Here is an 18,402-nt window from a genome sequence, read left to right as displayed (position 1 = left end):
GCATAACATTTCGTAGTGGTCATTCAGACCACCCGGGATCACTGTTCCCAGGAATTTTATCCAATGTGTTTCTCTACATGAAAGAAGTGTGTTCATATCTCTGTCTGTCAGTATGGGAAGGCGTTCCAAAATAGTGAATCGTAATTGAGGGATGGTGTGGGGTGTGTTGATCCAGTGTGTAACCAAAGAAGAGGTCATATTCCTATTCCGAATTCTGCTCTTGTGTTCGATAATTCTGGTCTTAATCTTGCGACTCGTCCTCCCTACATACACCAAGCCGCAAGGGCATTTAATGGCGTAAATGACCCACTCAGTGTTGCAATCTGATGTGTGTTGTAATGTGATAGTTTTGCCTGTGTGTGGATGTGTAAAGGCTTTGCCTACTATGACGTTGCCACATTGCCCACAGTTGTGGCATTTTTTCATCCCTGTATTTTTCGCAGTTTGAGGTTTAACTTTGTTTTTAAGGAGTTCCCTCAAGTTCTTCGGTCTGGTATGTGCAAACATAGGGGGATCCTTAAACAACTCGTGAAAATCAGCTTCTTGTGCAATGATGTCCCATCGTTTGTGAATGATTGATTTGATGTTTTTAGATTGCATAGAGTGTCTTAATACAAAAACTTCCCGTTTAGAAGAGACCTTAGAGGTAGTAAGAAGTAGATCTTCTCGTCTTTTTTGTGCCACTTTTTGTTCTGCCTCTAAGAGGATGTTATCAGGATAGCCCCTGTTTTTGTATTTGACCAATTGTTGTTTGATGTCCATTTCACATTGTTGGTTGTCTGAAGTAATCCTTTTGATTCTCGTGAGTTGAGACACCGGTAAATGTTTCTTTAAAGAGTATGGGTGGGCACTGCTGAAATGCAGTGCATTGTTGACATCTGTGGGTTTTCGGTAGATTGTGGTGATTAAGCCATGGGTGGATTTGTGAATCTCAATGTCCAGAAAGTTGATTTTGTCATTTTGAATGTCATGGGTGAATTGTATTCTTGGGTTGCATTGATTCAACTCAGTGATGCTGTGCTCCAAAAGACTTCTGGAACCTTTCCAAATAACTAAGATATCGTCAATATATCTCAAGAAAAGAGTTGTGTTGGCTCGCCAGACTGGGTTGTGTAAAATGTATAGATGCTCAAAGTAAGCCATGAAGGTATTCGCATACGCTGGGGCTCCTGGAAAGCCCATGGATGTACCTGTGATCTGAAGGTAGTATTTGTCTTTCCATGAATAGTAACTGTGGTACAATGCGAAATGTAGTAATTCCAAAAGAAAGATGCTTTTTTCTTTGGTGAATGATGAGTTAAGAAGTCTCCATTCTACAGCCTCGAGACCTTCATCGTGGGATATCGATGTATAAAGGGCCACAACGTCTATTGTGCAAAGGAGATAATCAGTGTCAAGATATTTTTTGATGGATTCCAATTTTAAAAGGCAGTCAGTTGTATCCTTGATGTACGTTTCCCATGATTGAACCAAAGGTTGCAAATGGTGATCCAGATATTGACCTGTTGCTTCATGCATGGATCCACAGCCTGCTACTATGGGTCTAAATGGTGGATTTTGTTTGTTTTTGTGTATTTTAGGGAGCATATATATATGCGGAACCTTTGGTGTGGATTGAAAAAGAAATTTTCGGGTATTTACATCAATGATGCCATCTTCTTCTCCTTTCTGTAAAATACTATTCAGTATTGTAAGAAAATCCTTGGTAGGGTCTTGATCCTTGGATCTTATACTACTTATAGTTGAAGAAATCTCGTCCATACTCCAAGAATTAGATCAAGACATCAACAAATTGAAAGATGAAACATGCATGAAGCAACAGGTCAATATCTGGATCACCATTTGCAACCTTTGGTTCAATCATGGGAAACGTACATCAAGGATACAACTGACTGCCTTTTAAAATTGGAATCCATCAAAGAATATCTTGACACTGATTATCTCCTTTGCACAATAGACGTTGTGGCCCTTTATACATCGATATCCCACGATGAAGGTCTCGAGGCTGTAGAATGGAGACTTCTTAACTCATCATTCACCAAAGAAAAAAGCATCTTTCTTTTGGAATTACTACATTTCGCATTGTACCACAGTTACTATTCATGGAAAGACAAATACTACCTTCAGATCACAGGTACATCCATGGGCTTTCCAGGAGCCCCAGCGTATGCGAATACCTTCATGGCTTACTTTGAGCATCTATACATTTTACACAACCCAGTCTGGCGAGCCAACACAACTCTTTTCTTGAGATATATTGACGATATCTTAGTTATTTGGAAAGGTTCCAGAAGTCTTTTGGAGCACAGCATCACTGAGTTGAATCAATGCAACCCAAGAATACAATTCACCCATGACATTCAAAATGACAAAATCAACTTTCTGGACATTGAGATTCACAAATCCACCCATGGCTTAATCACCACAATCTACCGAAAACCCACAGATGTCAACAATGCACTGCATTTCAGCAGTGCCCACCCATACTCTTTAAAGAAACATTTACCGGTGTCTCAACTTACGAGAATCAAAAGGATTACTTCAGACAACCAACAATGTGAAATGGACATCAAACAACAATTGGTCAAATACAAAAACAGGGGCTATCCTGATAACATCCTCTTAGAGGCAGAACAAAAAGTGGCACAAAAAAGACGAGAAGATCTACTTCTTACTACCTCTAAGGTCTCTTCTAAACGGGAAGTTTTTGTATTAAGACACTCTATGCAATCTAAAAACATCAAATCAATCATTCACAAACGATGGGACATCATTGCACAAGAAGCTGATTTTCACGAGTTGTTTAAGGATCCCCCTATGTTTGCACATACCAGACCGAAGAACTTGAGGGAACTCCTTAAAAACAAAGTTAAACCTCAAACTGCGAAAAATACAGGGATGAAAAAATGCCACAACTGTGGGCAATGTGGCAACGTCATAGTAGGCAAAGCCTTTACACATCCACACACAGGCAAAACTATCACATTACAACACACATCAGATTGCAACACTGAGTGGGTCATTTACGCCATTAAATGCCCTTGCGGCTTGGTGTATGTAGGGAGGACGAGTCGCAAGATTAAGACCAGAATTATCGAACACAAGAGCAGAATTCGGAATAGGAATATGACCTCTTCTTTGGTTACACACTGGATCAACACACCCCACACCATCCCTCAATTACGATTCACTATTTTGGAACGCCTTCCCATACTGACAGACAGAGATATGAACACACTTCTTTCATGTAGAGAAACACATTGGATAAAATTCCTGGGAACAGTGATCCCGGGTGGTCTGAATGACCACTACGAAATGTTATGCTTCATCTGAAAGTTTTGTGATATCATGTATTTCTCTTCTTTGTAAAGGATTTGCACTCGTACTACGTTTCTCGTCTTCACACCTATTTCAAACTTTTCTTCGTTTTCCTATTGTTTTATATACATGCGGTAGATTAGATTTTACTCGCAGTGCTTTACAGCAGAATCACTGCTAATTTCAATTATTTACGAACAGTTACCCCTTTTTACTCTTTTCATTTCCATTACATGAACAGCACGTTAGTCCGTTGTTCATGTCATTTGCGCACCACCGTTTACGTTATAACCGACACACTTGTCATCCACACGCATGCGCCAGCAGAAGGTTTGCAGTTCCCGGAAGTTTAGCTGAGAAGCACGAACACTTCACTTGAAAGGTGAGACGAGTTAGCGGTCATTGAGCTGATACATTGTATTACAACCATTCGGTTGTTTCTAACATACGGCTTCGCTTGTTACAGACACATTCAACGCACTGACCGGCAGATACTTAGACCCTTTTTCATGACTCCAGGCGTTACAGCAGGGTGAGTCGGGGCGCTATTGATTTCCTTTTGAGTGTCCGTCTCTCTGACTTTTGAGTTTAAATATGCTCCTTACGTAGAGCTCACTCATCACGTTCTCTTACAGATACTTTGAGTTACGCACGACTAAAATTATTCCGGTAAGCACACACTTCCTGATTTCGAGCTTTACGCTCTTTTCTCTTTAACAGTTTATCGTACACACACCTTGGTGAGATTTCTTCTTTTTTCTCGCACGTTAACCTCTTGATGTGGGTTCCCATTTTATGATCTTCCTATGAGTGCAAATCCTATAAATCCAACATACATGTCATTTTTCTAATTGAATTCATGTGGCTTTTGTTGCAGCTCCGGCTGGAGGCTGAAAAGAACTTAAAATAGAGCAACTTCATCTATTTTGATTGTTTGTGAACGTATATATCCCCTGACGAAGGGTTAGAAATTAACCCGAAATGCATTGGGACCTTGTTTTTTACAATTGTTGAACATTGTAATTTAATTTGAATTGGAAAACAAACACCATAACTGATGTATTGTGATGATAACAATACCAATTGAACCAGTTATAAAATACAACCAATACAAACAAACAGTGGTAAAACCAGTTACTTGTTTATTGTTTTTATACCATTTGTATCTTGTTTCACTGTATATCTATTGCACATTTTGTACATTTTCGGTTTACTTTTATTGAGACCTTAGGTTCCTAGCTGTGATTCACGCAGGCTCTGGTCTTTCCAGAACCTCCCTCAACTATTGTTATATATAGGGACGTAGACTCACATCCCTCCGCGTGAAAGCACGCTTAAAACACACTAAAGACTCTTTCAAATTTTTATTATAACATATCAGCACATAGAACAGGTGTGCAGGCCCACTCAACCATATAAGAAATTTAAAATCAACAGAGGCATAGATAGACTCGCTGCTAATATAAGCCAATAAAATTAAAGACAAATTGCATTATGAGGCTACGAGACTTGACATGTCGGAATGCCATATCTCTAATAATGAAGATTAACTTACTAATCATGGATCTAAAATACAAGTGATTGAAAAGAAGGAAGTGGCAACCATATGTAGTACGAGTGAGGATTGGTAGGCCCGCTCTCGAATGAACAATATCACAATCATTAGCAGGCCGGAGTCCACGGTTACTGGGTCAATGGAGCAATTCATAGAGTATACTATCTGAGTTATTTGCCAGACAGATTCTCGCTCATGTTTGTTATTGAGTAGGTCCACTATTCTCTGGCACAAAAACCATCAACCAGGGAACTTTCCCAGCCTAAAATTGGTAGGATTGATGAACTACTGGTGCAAGGATACAGCTCTCAGAATTGCACACAATTAAGATAGTATGTAAAGCCTTGGCTAAGCAAATGTATGTTCACCAGCTCTATCAGCCGCTTCATAGGGCAGTGTGTAGGGGTGCATCCTACTAGTCAACCACATGGTAAAAGCAAGATGCTTAGTTTGGCATCAATAATGCCAGTATATTGGGAATTGTTTGAAGGTGGGAGGAGCTCACGGGCCATTCGTGAATCTGTGTGGGTGGGGAGGAAGAGGACTATGCATGTGTTCACACATGGCCTGCTCAGAGCTCCTTAAAATCAGCTGCACTTCAGTATATAGCTCAAAACTAGCTAAAGAACAGGATTACAGCAGAGGATATTACGGTGTTCCAATTCCCCTGCAAAGGTCCAAAAGTGAAAAAAACGATATATATGAGGCAGGAAACTACTCTCAAGCTGTACAACCCAGACAATAGACTTGACATTGTTCTTAGCTTTTAGCCTTTTGCTCCACCAAATGCTGGGGAAAGCACATATCAAACACAGATGGTGCTACATAAACGTCTTTGTGCAAAAGTGTATGTTGGGCAAAATAAAAGCAACTTCAAAGTGTACACAGGTGAACATAAATCTACAGTTTAGGAATAAAAATGAAGTCCAATCTGGCAAGACACTGTATAGAGCATAAACATTAGATACCACAAAAGAGATATTTAATTTGTGAGAACATTTTGAAGCCTCGAAGAGAAGACATTCAAAAATACTACAACGAGAAATATTCTGAATTGAAAATTAAAACTCATTAGAGCCCCACATCTTCAATGAAGAACATCTGTCATATTTTATTATAATTAACCTGAAAACTCTAACACAAAGTTAGACACCCCCAGAGCAAAATGATTCAACACCCAAGCAATGTTTAGAACAATGATATATGTACAATAAGCAATAGTATGAGGAGAAATTTCAAAACCCAGAATACCATTTACATGGGAGGTTCGGAGATAAGCATTCTATTGAATAGTGTGGATAATATGCATGTAGAAACAGAGGGGGACTATATTTGCATATACCCATACAATCAAAATACACTAATTCCGCTTACAACGGAAGAGCCGAACAATATACACAACATGAAGACTATGCAAAGGTGTGATTGCAGAATGCCATGACAATCGCAAACAAAACAATCCAGAAGTATGTTAAAAACCAATTCCAGTAGTATACACGTCACATTACACCATCAATTCCTCACGAGATGCAATGAAAAACTATGCATTCGCCTGAATATCAGTGATTTTGCAACAATGTAACTAAAAATTACTATAATAAGCATTGATAACCAAAAACGTATCCATTTAAAACAAGTACTACATTAAATGAATAATTTTTCAATACAATGCTCAACATTTGCTTATAAAACCTTCAAATATGGATGCAAATTGTATTACCAAATGCTACTAGAAATAACTGTTTTTAGTCTTGCAACACATGAGGTCTATTTTGTTATACTTTGAGAAATGAAGACCTCTTTCATGTGTGGGTGTTAAGCATTGTAAATATGAGTGATACTTCTTTAACTGCTGTGAAGAAAGATAAGAACACAAGTACTTACTTATTCATGTTCAATTTACAAAACAAAAATGTGTAATTTGAGACTGCACTCTAAAAGAAGGGAGTTATGCCCAAAACTCTCAAGGAGTCATAATAAATATATATTTCAAAAGAAGAAATCAGCTGAAATATGTAGAAAAAGAAAATATAAAAATTTTTACATTCAGGGTGGGACCCAATTTAATGAGTGTGTGCCACCACCAAGAATGAGCTATTCGCTTTATTCAGATCGGTCAATCATGCCCAGCCAGAGCAAAATCTCTTACCTCAATTGTAAACTGGTGTAAAAATTGTTATACAACCTAACAAACGCAGAGCGCAGTGCAAATCTTTGTCTACCACAAAGAAGTTTTAAAAATGTATCTTAATAACAAGTTATATTTAGCTACAGCTGTGCAGAGAATGGTTCTAGGAATGAAAGCTCCATCCCAACAACCAATAATGGGGTGCTACATAATGTATCTCCGATATCAACAAAGAACTGAATCAAATCAGAAGTTTGTTTCCCCAATTACAATTGTAGAGTCCTTTAACGTAAAGATCTATGTGCTTGTAAATAATCCTATTAAACCATAAAATAATTTCTCTCACTGCATACCCCAAGTGCCCCTACTAATTTGTTAACACACGTGTTAGTAAGTAATTGTATCAACCTATGTGCAATGTGGTTCGGTAAATTCTGCTGCTCTAAATGTCACTTAACAACACTTCTGTCCCTTTAAGGCAGGTGCATGGGGGGGAATGAAGTTGCTGCTGAGCTAGGATTAAAATAAGGAGGTTTTAACTAATGACTCATCCTGTGTATCTTAACAAGTCACTTCACGTTCATTATATGGCGGCACTTTCAAGTAGCTGAAGTAAGAATATAACTTGAAGGATTGTAACACAAATAGTGTTTTGCAATACTAGCTTAATCGACATTAAAAATATCAGAACAAATGCTTTTGTAATTCCTTAGAGAGTCCTGTGGAAGCTTACGCACAGGCACTTTCTTTCTTTGTACCAAGAAAACCAAATGACCCTGTTCATACCTTGAACCCGCCTTTGTGCTGAGATGGAGAACTTGGGTAGATGTCAACGAAAGGCAGTAAAGCAAGCATTAATTACATCTCATGTACTATAATAGGAGTCCTACAAGATTTGGTTCATTTGTGGAGCTGATTTCTGGTCGCAGTATTGGAAGAGAAGCCGGTCTATTGGGACTCAATCTGCTGGTTGTAGCTGCTTCCTTACATTTCAATGAGTTGACATATAAACCTCAGATTAAAATGGATTGATGAATCGATTTACTAGTTTAAATACTTAGTTTCAGATGAATTAGCAAACTGTGGTGTATTACATTTTAATTCTTTGACAAACATTTCCCACTGATGAAAAATGTAAAGGCAGTGCTTAAGATATATTTATTTAGCCTCAAAGCAATTAGCGGGATGGCAGTCTTTGCCCATCTAACCTCACCGCCAACCAAGAAAATAAAATGCCCCATTGGTGTCCTGCTTCTGTTCTATGCCCTTTAAAGAGATCCATTCAAGAAAACAGTCATTTGAAAAGCCAACTGGTCCTGCACTTTGTTAGAGAACATGTTTGGTAATAGTTGGTCGACTATGTGAGTGTTGTCCACAGCTCTCCTACAAAGAAAATTACAAAATGAAGCACCATCTCAGGCTTTAACACTATGGAAGCTCAGAGTAGGGGAATAGTTTTCAGAGTTCATTAGCAGAGTTAGGGCCTACCCTCGATGAAAAGTGTTTTGAATATTTGTCAGAGCTGTAGCTTGTGTTGCATGGATATGTTGTGAGCACAGGAGATACGTTTGACAAAAAAGCCAATATTTTCATTGCACATTTACGAAAACGTGTGTGTGTTCACTTTGCACAGGAAACAAAAACGCAGATTTACCGATATACAAAGAAAATTAAATGAAAGTGCGCAATAGTGATCAGTAAGTAACTCTGTGTAAAAGAAACACATCTCCTAAGCAAAAAACCCATAAATAAGGAATTAAAATCTCAGTGAACTAAACACAAAGAACACACTTTTGTCTCAACTACTAGCCGCACAGGTCACATATGTAGTCTAACAAAAGAACTAATTGATGCTTTTTCACCCAAACCAAAGACAAAACAAATGGGGAAATGCAACCACATTAATGCTATGATTACTTACTGGTAATCCCCATTACTCTTAGTCCTACTTTTCCTCGACCCAGTCATCACTAATGAGGTATTACACTTGACAGGAAACAAAATAGGAAACGCTTTTAGGCTCCACCAACCCTCCTGCCAGGGGCTATAAGTACATAGCCAAAAGAAAGCACTTCCTGACATACCAAGCAATAAAGGCCTGAGGCCTGAACAGGGAGTGTGGGTGGGAATTATTACTGGGTCGAGTACGAGTAGAACTAAGAGTAATGAGGATTACCGGTAAGTAATCATAGCATTACCTCTACGGGGGGGGGGGGGGAACATTCCCCACAGCACGCAACACACCACAACCAAAATTGGTCCGGTTAGACAGAGCACAATTCAGACGATAATGCTTCACAAAAGTAGAATCAGAAGCCCAAGTCCCAGCCCGACAGATCTCATCAAGGGAAACCCCATGAAAAGCAGCCCAGGAAGCAGAAACACCCCTGGTGGAACAGGCCTGAACCCCAGAAGTGCAAGGCAAACCAGAGCCCTGATACGCCAGAGAAATACTAGCCTTGATCCAGCGACCCAGAGTAAGACGGGAGGCAGCCTTACCTCGACATGCCAGACCAAAGGTCACAAAAAGAGAGTCGGAAGAACGAAACACCGCAGAGCGGTCAACATAAATAGTCAACGCACACTTCACATCAAGAGTGTGCAGCAAAAGCTCAGTAGGTGAGGAAGGAAAAGGACAGAAAGAAGGAAGGATCAACTCCTGAGAGGAATGAAACCGAGAACGAATCTTCGGAAAAAACCCAGGATCCAAAGAAAGGACCACTGCGTCATCCAAGAAACGCAAAAAGGGAGGAGAACAAAGCAAGGCATTGAGCTCACCCAACCGCAGAGCAGAAGTAACAGCAACCAGAAAAGCCACCTTAAAAGAGAGGAACTTAAGGTCAATGGACTCCAATGGCACAAAGGGAGAGGACTGCAAAGCACCCAGGACCAAGGAAAGATCTCAAGGAGGAACCGAAGAATGAGCAGAAGGAGAGGAGAGAGAAAAACTCCGGAACAACCGAGAAACCAACAACTCCTCTGAAGAAGGTAGCAAAGCCGGATCTCGGAAGGCCCGAATAGCAGCCCACTGACCTTTCAGAGTAGACAAGGCATGGCGCTTCTGAAACCTATCAATAAAAAACTGAAGAATAGAAGCGATAGGGCATGAGGTAGGAGACAGACCAAGTCCAGAAAACCAGGAGGAGAAGGAAGCTCAATGCTTAGAGTAGGAGGACAAAGTGGACTTCCTACGGGAGACCTGCATCACAGTGATGAGGTGGCCAGGCAAACCCCGGACCGCAAGAGACAGCCGTTCAACCTCCAGACCGCCAGAGTGAGAAGGACCAGGAGGGAGGGGGAGGGCGACCTCAGGGAAGACGCGCAGCGAGGTAGAATCCAAGGAGGACCCACCGCCAGACTCAACAACAACAGGAACCAGGACCTCCGAGGCCAGTGAGGCAAGACAGCCACCACCTGGGCACCCGCCTGCTGTACCTTCAGCAAGAAGGCCGGAATCAGAGGAAAGGGGAGGGGGGCGTACAGCAACTAAGGGGGCCACCGGAGAGACTAAGCCTCCACCCCCAAGCACCCAACTCCGGAGTCCAGGAACAAAAGAGGGGAAGCTGCTCGTTGGTCCTGGAGACAAACAAGTCCAGCTCAGGAGTCCCGAACCTCTGACAGAGCAGCCCGAAAATCCTGGGGGAGAGACACAGGGTCAGAGATCATGGAAACCTGTGACTCAAGGTATCCGCCACCATATTGTCCACACCCCTGATATGCTGAGCAGCAACGGCCAGAAGATGACGCCCCGCCCAACCCACAATCACACAGGCCATCAGATTCAACGAAGGACTGCGAGTACTGCGCTTGGTGGTTGATGTAAGCCACAGTAACCGAGTTGTCGGACCTCACCAGGACATTGCACCCCAGCAGACGATCCTGGAAGAAATGAAGAGCACGTTCCACTGCAGACAGCTCCCTCCAATTGGAGGACCGGCGGGACTCTGACTGGAGACAACGAGCCTGAACAGCCCACTGACCCAGAGTCGCTCCCCAACCGGACGCACTGGCATCTGTCATCAACACCAACGGAGGCGGCAGGCGAATCCACATCCCTTTGTAGAGATTGGAGGAATCCAGCTACCACTGGAGAGCGGACACAACCTCCAGAGACACTGGCACAGGACAGCATAGTCCTGAACCAGAAAAGGCACCCAACGTTGAAGATGCCACAGCAGAGGCCGAATTTGAACTCTGGCCCAGGGCACCGTGAAGACAGCTGCAGCCATATGACCCAGAACCTCGAGCCACCGAAGGAGGGGAGCCGCAGCCTGGGGCAACAACCTCCGCAACAGGAACTGAAGGCACAGAAGCCGGCAACTTGGAAGGAACTCCTTGCCCTGGATCGAATCGAAGACGGCCCGGATGAAAAACCTCCGAGTGGCAGGAAGCAGCTGGCATTTTGGAAAGTTCAGGAGAAACCCATGGCGCTCTAGCGTACAAATGGTCAAGGACAGGTGCTGAGACAGGACCGCAGGGGAAGGAGCCTGGAGCAGCTAAATGACCAAGTAAGGAAACACGGACACTCCCAGGAGGTGAAGATGGGCCACCAAGGGAGCCACCACCTTGGTGAACACTCGGGGAGCGGATCGGAGACCAAACAGAAGGACACAGAACTGCCAATGATGACCCACCAGGCAGAAGCCCAGGAACCTCTGATCCTCCAGAGCCACTGGCACATGAAGATAAGCGTCCTGGAGATCCAGCGTAGACAACACCCAGCCGGCCTGAATCAAAGGGATCACCCATTGCAATGGATCTTCCGGACAAACAAGTTCAGACTCTGGAGATTGATGACAATCTGAAAACCCCCGGTGACTTTCGGAACAAGAAAGATGATCGCATAGGTCCCCAGACCCCACTCCAACCGGGGAACAGGCACAATCGCCTTCTTCAGGTGCAAAGAGTGAAGACCGTCCAACAAAGACTGACGTTGAGACAGGTTCAAGGGTGTCGGAGTCCGCACTATGCCTGAGGGCGGAGGAAGGGACAGAAACTCGATCCTATACCCATGGTCCAGGACATCCAGCACCCACTGGTCGGAGATCGTCAGACGCCAAGCAGGAAGGAACAACCTCAGCCTCCCACCAACCTCTGGTTGAACACCAGCGTGACCGAAGGTGGCATAGTCAGGAATGCTGCGGACCCTGTCCAGCATCTCTGGGGGGCTTCTTCTGGAACTTCCAGGGGAAACTCCTACCAGCACCTTTCGGGCCCTTAAAAGAAGACTGCTAAAACCGTGAAGGTTGGCGGAAGGTCTTGGCATGAGAGAAAGAAAAGTCCTTACGAGAAGGCTGACGATGGAAGGACAAAGAATGTTTCTGCTCTTTGAACACCTTGTGAAGTTTACCCTCAAGAGCGTCCCCAAAAAGACTAGGTCCAGTAAATGGCAACCTCCATGCCATGGATCTCTGCGTGGCTTCCGTATTCCAACCCTTCAGCAACCGGTTCCGACAAGCGGCAACAGAGGAACCACAGGGCAAGGCAGTAGAGCACACAGAATCAAAGGCAATGTCTGAGAGGAATTCAGCCTGACGTTCCATGGATTCCAGCAGGTCTGGACAACTGCCCCCCCCCCGCATTGTGGAAAACAAAGTCTTATAGTCAGTCAACAGGGATTGCGCGACATAAGCTCCATAGACACCAGAAGAGATAGCAAGGTGAGAGCCTGCATAAGATTTCTTCAGCGCAGAGTCAATCTTCTTATCCACACCATCACACAGTAAATTATCATCCGCCATAGAAGGACGACCCACTAAACTGGCGACAATGGAATCCACATGCACCGACTTAGTAAACAAATCCTTCATGTCCTGCAAAGGATACAGTTTGGACATAAAGCGCAGCATCATGATGTGATCAGGATCCTTCCATTCTTTCAAGAGGACATCCATCTCCAAGGGATGGATAGGAAGAGAAGTAGCAACATGCTTCCGAAACTGCGGCAGAACCGCATCCTGGGATGTGCTGGCCACAACATCATCAGAAAACCCTATGTTCCCTCGTACATGAGAAAGAATGTCAGGCAACAACTCCTTGGAAATATATTTTCCTTTCAGATCCACCGTCCCCAAGGAAGAGTCATCAGAAGAATCCGAGGAAGAAATGTCCGAATAGAGGTCAACACCCCCACCAGAAAGACCCCCAACAGACATCTTGGAGGACTTCAGATCTGACAAAGTCTTCAAAATTAGGTGCTTCAACCTGCCATCATCCAACCTGGCCCACTTCACCTGAGGGGCAGAATCCCCACTGTCCGCTGGAGAAGAGGAAGAGGAGACAGGAGACACATGCTTTCGCTTCTTTTGATGTTTCCCCATCATGAACACCAAAGACAGGACCCAGCGCACACAACCAACAGAGGCGTAGGTACAGACCAGAATGTGACACCCCCGCCACACAATTAAAAAAAAAGAACATATCGGAAACCACCCCTGAATCAACGGGCATGCCAAACAGCTGAGCGCAACACAGAAGCGAGGTGGGGAGGGGGCGTGGCCAGTGAAAGCCACACTTTCACAGCCGCCGAAGGTCGAAATCATGCTGAGAGCCAGGAAACGCGTTCCGTCACCCACGTACCCCACCGAGCCCAGCCCAGGTGCCCATTACCCACGAGGACGCTGGGAACAGTATGCCGACTCGCCCGAATGCCGCGGAGCACTCTAGAGCCCAACCCAGGTGCCCCGCACTGACCACGAGCAGCGGAGCCCAACCTGAGCGCTCCACAACGTCCGTGTCCGAGCGGCACGAGAAGGAATTAGAACGGAGCACCTGGAGCCCAACCCGGGTGCTTCCCAACAAAGCGCTGCGTACGGAGCATCCGGACCCCAGCCCGGGTGCCTGGGCGGCATGAGAACGAAGCAGAACGGAGCACCCGGAGCCCAACCCGAGTGCTCCCAAATGACGCGCTGCACATGTAGCGTCCGGTTTCCAAGCCGGATGCTCATCAGAAACGGATCACACGGAGCCCAAGAGAGAGACGAAGAGTGCCCGAGCCTCCCCCACGCAACAGACAGCAAGCTGCAGCGTCCGACTGCGGGACCACAGCCACAGTAGGAGGACTCACCAGACAGCAGGACTCCAGGAAACCAGCGCAGCCCAGCAGAACCGGTAACCGAAGGACTCCAGGAAACCAGCGCAGCCCAGCAGTACCGGTAACCGAGAACCCGAAGGAGTCCAGGAAGCCAAGCAGCCCGACTCAAGCAGCTCCCACGAAAGTCCATGAGCACCCCCAAAGCCCAGCAAAGGAGGAAACCACAGGACAAACACGAAACAGGTAAGTGTCCAGCACTTACCCAAGCGTCCCCAGTCAGGTCCACCGACAGGAAACAAAACAGGAAGTGCTTTCTGTTGGCTATGTACTTATAGCTCCTGGCAGGAGTGTGGGTGGAGCCTAAAAGCGTTTCCTGTTTTGTTTCCTGTCAAGTGGAATACCTCATTAATGATGACTGGGTCAAGGACGAGGGGCGTAGAGGTAATGAAATGCTATAGCCTTGATGGATAGCCCAATCAAGTAATAACAAGTCATAAATTGAGAGTCAATGACTTCAGGGGGCTACCCTCAACCCCAGGCTCTCTCTCTCAGTCCTTCTCATCTTGAAGCCTTCAAAACAGCTAAATCGGTTTGTATTCACGCTTACAAATGAGGATTTATCAGTGTCCCAAAATCAGACGAAAAGAAAAGTTAAGTGAAGAGTTGCCAAAATCTGTAAATTAACCCATGGTACCCTCTAAAATACCACGGCATCCTATGCAACAAAGCTAAATTTTAAGTCAGATTCGGACTCAATTGAGCACAAAAGTGAAATTGTAAAGTCTATTGCAAAAAGAGCTGCAGATTAATAGGAAACTGTTGATAGCCAAATCAACTCAGCTGCACAGGAAAACGATAAGAAGGGATGTCCTATAACATACAAAAACAGCACACATAAATACACAAGAAAAAAAATTGTTATCCTGTGCCTCGCTCATTCAGTTTGAATTGAAGAGACTCTGAAATCTGTAAACACAGATCACAGCCCATTGGATGAAGACACTTTGTGCCCACTAGATTTTTTACTGCTGCCTCTCAAAGAGTTTGCATATTCTGATGGTAATCGGTAAAGTTTGGGCCATTCCATATTTGCTAATTAAAAGCTGCAACTGTCCTAATGCATGGTCACACCACGAAAGTTTACTTCTGTGTATTTTACTGAATAATTTACCAGACATATAGCTGATTTGTTTACTACTATCAGTTATAGAGCACCTACCTAACCACAGGTTCAACTGGTTGATTTACATAAAACAAGTTATATACAACAGACAAAAACATCACTTACTTATCATTAACTCTGCAGTTCTTACAGTTAGGTTATAGAAGGTAAGCTTTGATCCAGTGAGGGATGAGCTTTTTGCTGAATGCCAGGACGATGGGAATGGTCCTTATGTCGTCAGGGATTTGTTTTCAGAGTTTGGGTGCACGTTATGAGAAGGTCTGCCTGGTGGTTTTTATTTTCTTTGAGGAAGGATTTAAGGACTTTATCTTTCTTTCCCTCTTAGGCCACCAGAGGCAAGTATTTTTTCTACTATGTATTTGGGAAGTGTACATGTGCTGCTTTGGGAGTTGTGCATGCATTCTTGAAAGAGATACATAGCATCAACAGGAAGCCAGTGACTTTTTTTAAGTATAGGTGTTATGTGGCCAGACTTTCTGGCATTTGTAACAAGACTACTAGTGGACTGCACGATGCCTTTGTAGGGAAGATTGTGGATTTAAGAATGCCCGCTACAATGGTGTTGCTACTGTTTGAATGTACAAAAGGGGGTGGTGATGGACAGAGCATAAGAACCAATCAAACACTCACACCCAGTCAACAGATCTGGGTTAGATCCATCACCATTCTTTAGCCCACTCTGCCACCCCAGTTCAGACATGGCCATATGCAAATCAGTCTGAACCTGTGCCTCATGGGAACAGTCCAGCCCGAACTGCCAAGCCATGCCTTCCCTGGACCGGAAACAAGCTTCCTAGGACCGGTTTCTGGCATTTCAGCCGTCTTCAGCCAGGCTTGCTTGAATCCAGTGGCAAAGTGAGCAAGGGACTCACGTCTGAGCATACCCTGCCAACTTATGGCGAACAAAGCAGTACAAAAGGGGGTGGTGATGGACAGAGCATAAGAACCAATCAAACACTCACACCCAGTCAACAGATCTGGGTTAGATCCATCACCATTCTTTAGCCCACTCTGCCACCCCAGTTCAGACATGGCCATATGCAAATCAGTCTGAACCTGTGCCTCATGGGAACAGTCCAGCCCGAACTGCCAAGCCATGTCTTCCCATGTGTTTGATTGGTTCTGATGCTCCGTCCATCACCACCCCCTTTTGTACCGCACTGTTTGAATGTGCCAGTGCTTGCTCCAAAATTATGAAGTCCGGGGGTGTGGGGGGGGTGGTAGTGACATCGTTCAGTAGGTGTAGCTGGTATGCTGCGGGTTTTGAGAGGTGGCTGATGTAATCAATGAAGGATAAGGAGCTATGGAACAATAATACTATAGAGTTACTCTGTGTGTATCAGATTGGGGGTGATTTCTAACCATGTTTCCCATAGGTGGAAGCTGGTTCTTGGATTGAAGGATTATGAATTAGGCATTGTCCGAGTTGAGTTCTTTTTTTTTAAAACACATTTTATTGTGTCAAAAGTCACATACATTGCAGTGCTCCTTGATCCAGGAAACATCTGCCATAGTAGACATTGCAAATCGTAATCATTGACGATGGAGGCAAACATTTTCTTCGTCATCAATATTAAAAAACAGTATAACATGAACACATTGATCCCCCTTGCACTAACACACTACTGCGTCTCGTTTCACACTTCCTTCTCCATCCCTACAAATCAAGTCCCTCACTACCCTTCAGATCTCCTACCCCAAGGGCCCTCATTACACCATAGATGCTGATGAATCCACTGGGGGCACCGCATCCAGATCCAGGCCTCGATAGTCTGCCCATCTCTTCCAAATTTTGGGATGCTTTTGTGGGCAACCCCTGGCCTTGAATATTGGGATCTCTAACCCCATGTAGAAGTCTAGTCCATTCTTCCAGGCCGAAAGGGAAGGTGGGATTGTCCCTTTGCACATCCTTGCTAGATCCCTTTAGTCTGAGTTGAGTTTGAGAGAGCTTTTGAAGGAAACTTTTCAATTTGTATACGTCCAAGAAAACTGTCATCAGAAATCATTTGTGACAGAAAATCTGTGTTTGACTACATGGTGACTAGTTAAAATCTCTTTGGGTCCACTCAGACGTTCATTCTTCTGAGGTCAATATAATGAATGTCATTTAGTTGGGTAAGAATTCCAAGTGAAGTCACTTCCTGTGATGTCCCTTGGCAATGTCATTTAACGTAATGTTGAGTCACTGGGTCAAATACCAGGTGACGTCTTGTCCAATTACTTTCACTTCCTCTGAACTGCTCTGAAAAGCTGAGAGGCATGTTGATACTTTGTAAAGGTCAATGGGTCATTGGCAAGGCCATGAGTTAGACAGACACGATCAGTGCTGGTCGGTGAGTGACCAACAAACTCAACACCCCTCTAAATTACAGATGGCATCGTTAACTCCATCATCAACAGTAAGAGTTGAGAGAGACACTCTTCGGCAAACAAAATGACCATCACAGCACGGAGGCAAACCATGAGTGGAGGGGAGATTTGGGTTACAATGCACAAACTCCCCTCACCTTCCCAATCCCAGTACACTGGACACGGAGGGGAGAATGCTAGTGCCCTTCCTCTGGTTCAGATGGAAAACTGACAAGACCCATCTTCCCTGCTCACCGAGAGGAGCGGCGGGTGGCCACGCAGAGCTCTGCAGCCGCGGGAGAGAAGCAGCAGCAGGTACCGATGAGCCATGACCTCCCAGGTCCGCCTGCCTGCTCCCTTGCCTGGTCTTCCTGCTCTGTGTCCCTAGCCTTGGCTAGGAGGCTGCGTGTGCCTGTGCTGACTCCGCCACTCGACGTCATAAGCACGCCCTCCCACTACGTCCCGACTAATGTATAAGCCATCTTGGAACAGTTCTATAATTTTTGAGCTTGACAAAAATTGTTGTCTGAAAATGTGGTCCTCTACCCTGAAATGTGTAACACTCGGCTGGGCTGGACATTGTCTACACTTTCTTTATTCTTCAAGTTCTTTGCTTATAATGTAAGGACGAGTCACGAGACGTGTCCGCCAATCCGTATTGGTTTATCAACGGTCTGTAGGATTTGGCTGCTTGAACTTTTACATGACATTACAGTGACAGATTCACAAGCGTGGTCCAGTGTTTTAATTAGGCTCAGTTGTTGGTTTATTTTCTTGATGTAGAACATAGGCAAATAAAAGTGGGTGTGGCTACTGTGGATCCGCCCCTGTTCTCT

At 44.3% G+C, this 18,402-nt stretch overlaps 1 protein-coding gene across 1 annotated transcript in view; it reads right to left on the bottom strand.

Annotated features, from left to right (window-relative positions):
• The window catches only part of AFG3L2 (AFG3 like matrix AAA peptidase subunit 2), a 233,440-nt gene extending 215,439 nt beyond the window's left edge, over positions 1–18,001 (bottom strand). Inside the window, exon 1 of the mRNA XM_085606063.1 lies at positions 17,822–18,001. Within this exon, the coding sequence (XP_085462189.1) occupies positions 17,822–17,896 (75 nt within the window). The 5' untranslated portion in view covers positions 17,897–18,001. The remainder of the gene's footprint in view (positions 1–17,821) is intronic.
• Between the last annotated feature and the right edge of the window lie 401 nt (positions 18,002–18,402).

The sequence above is a fragment of the Triturus cristatus genome, chromosome 5_1 (genome assembly GCF_964204655.1).
Source record: "Triturus cristatus chromosome 5_1, aTriCri1.1, whole genome shotgun sequence".
Classification (NCBI taxonomy): Eukaryota; Metazoa; Chordata; class Amphibia; order Caudata; family Salamandridae; genus Triturus; species Triturus cristatus.
Note: the sequence above shows the minus strand (reverse complement) of the source record. Positions and strands in the feature narration are given on the sequence as shown.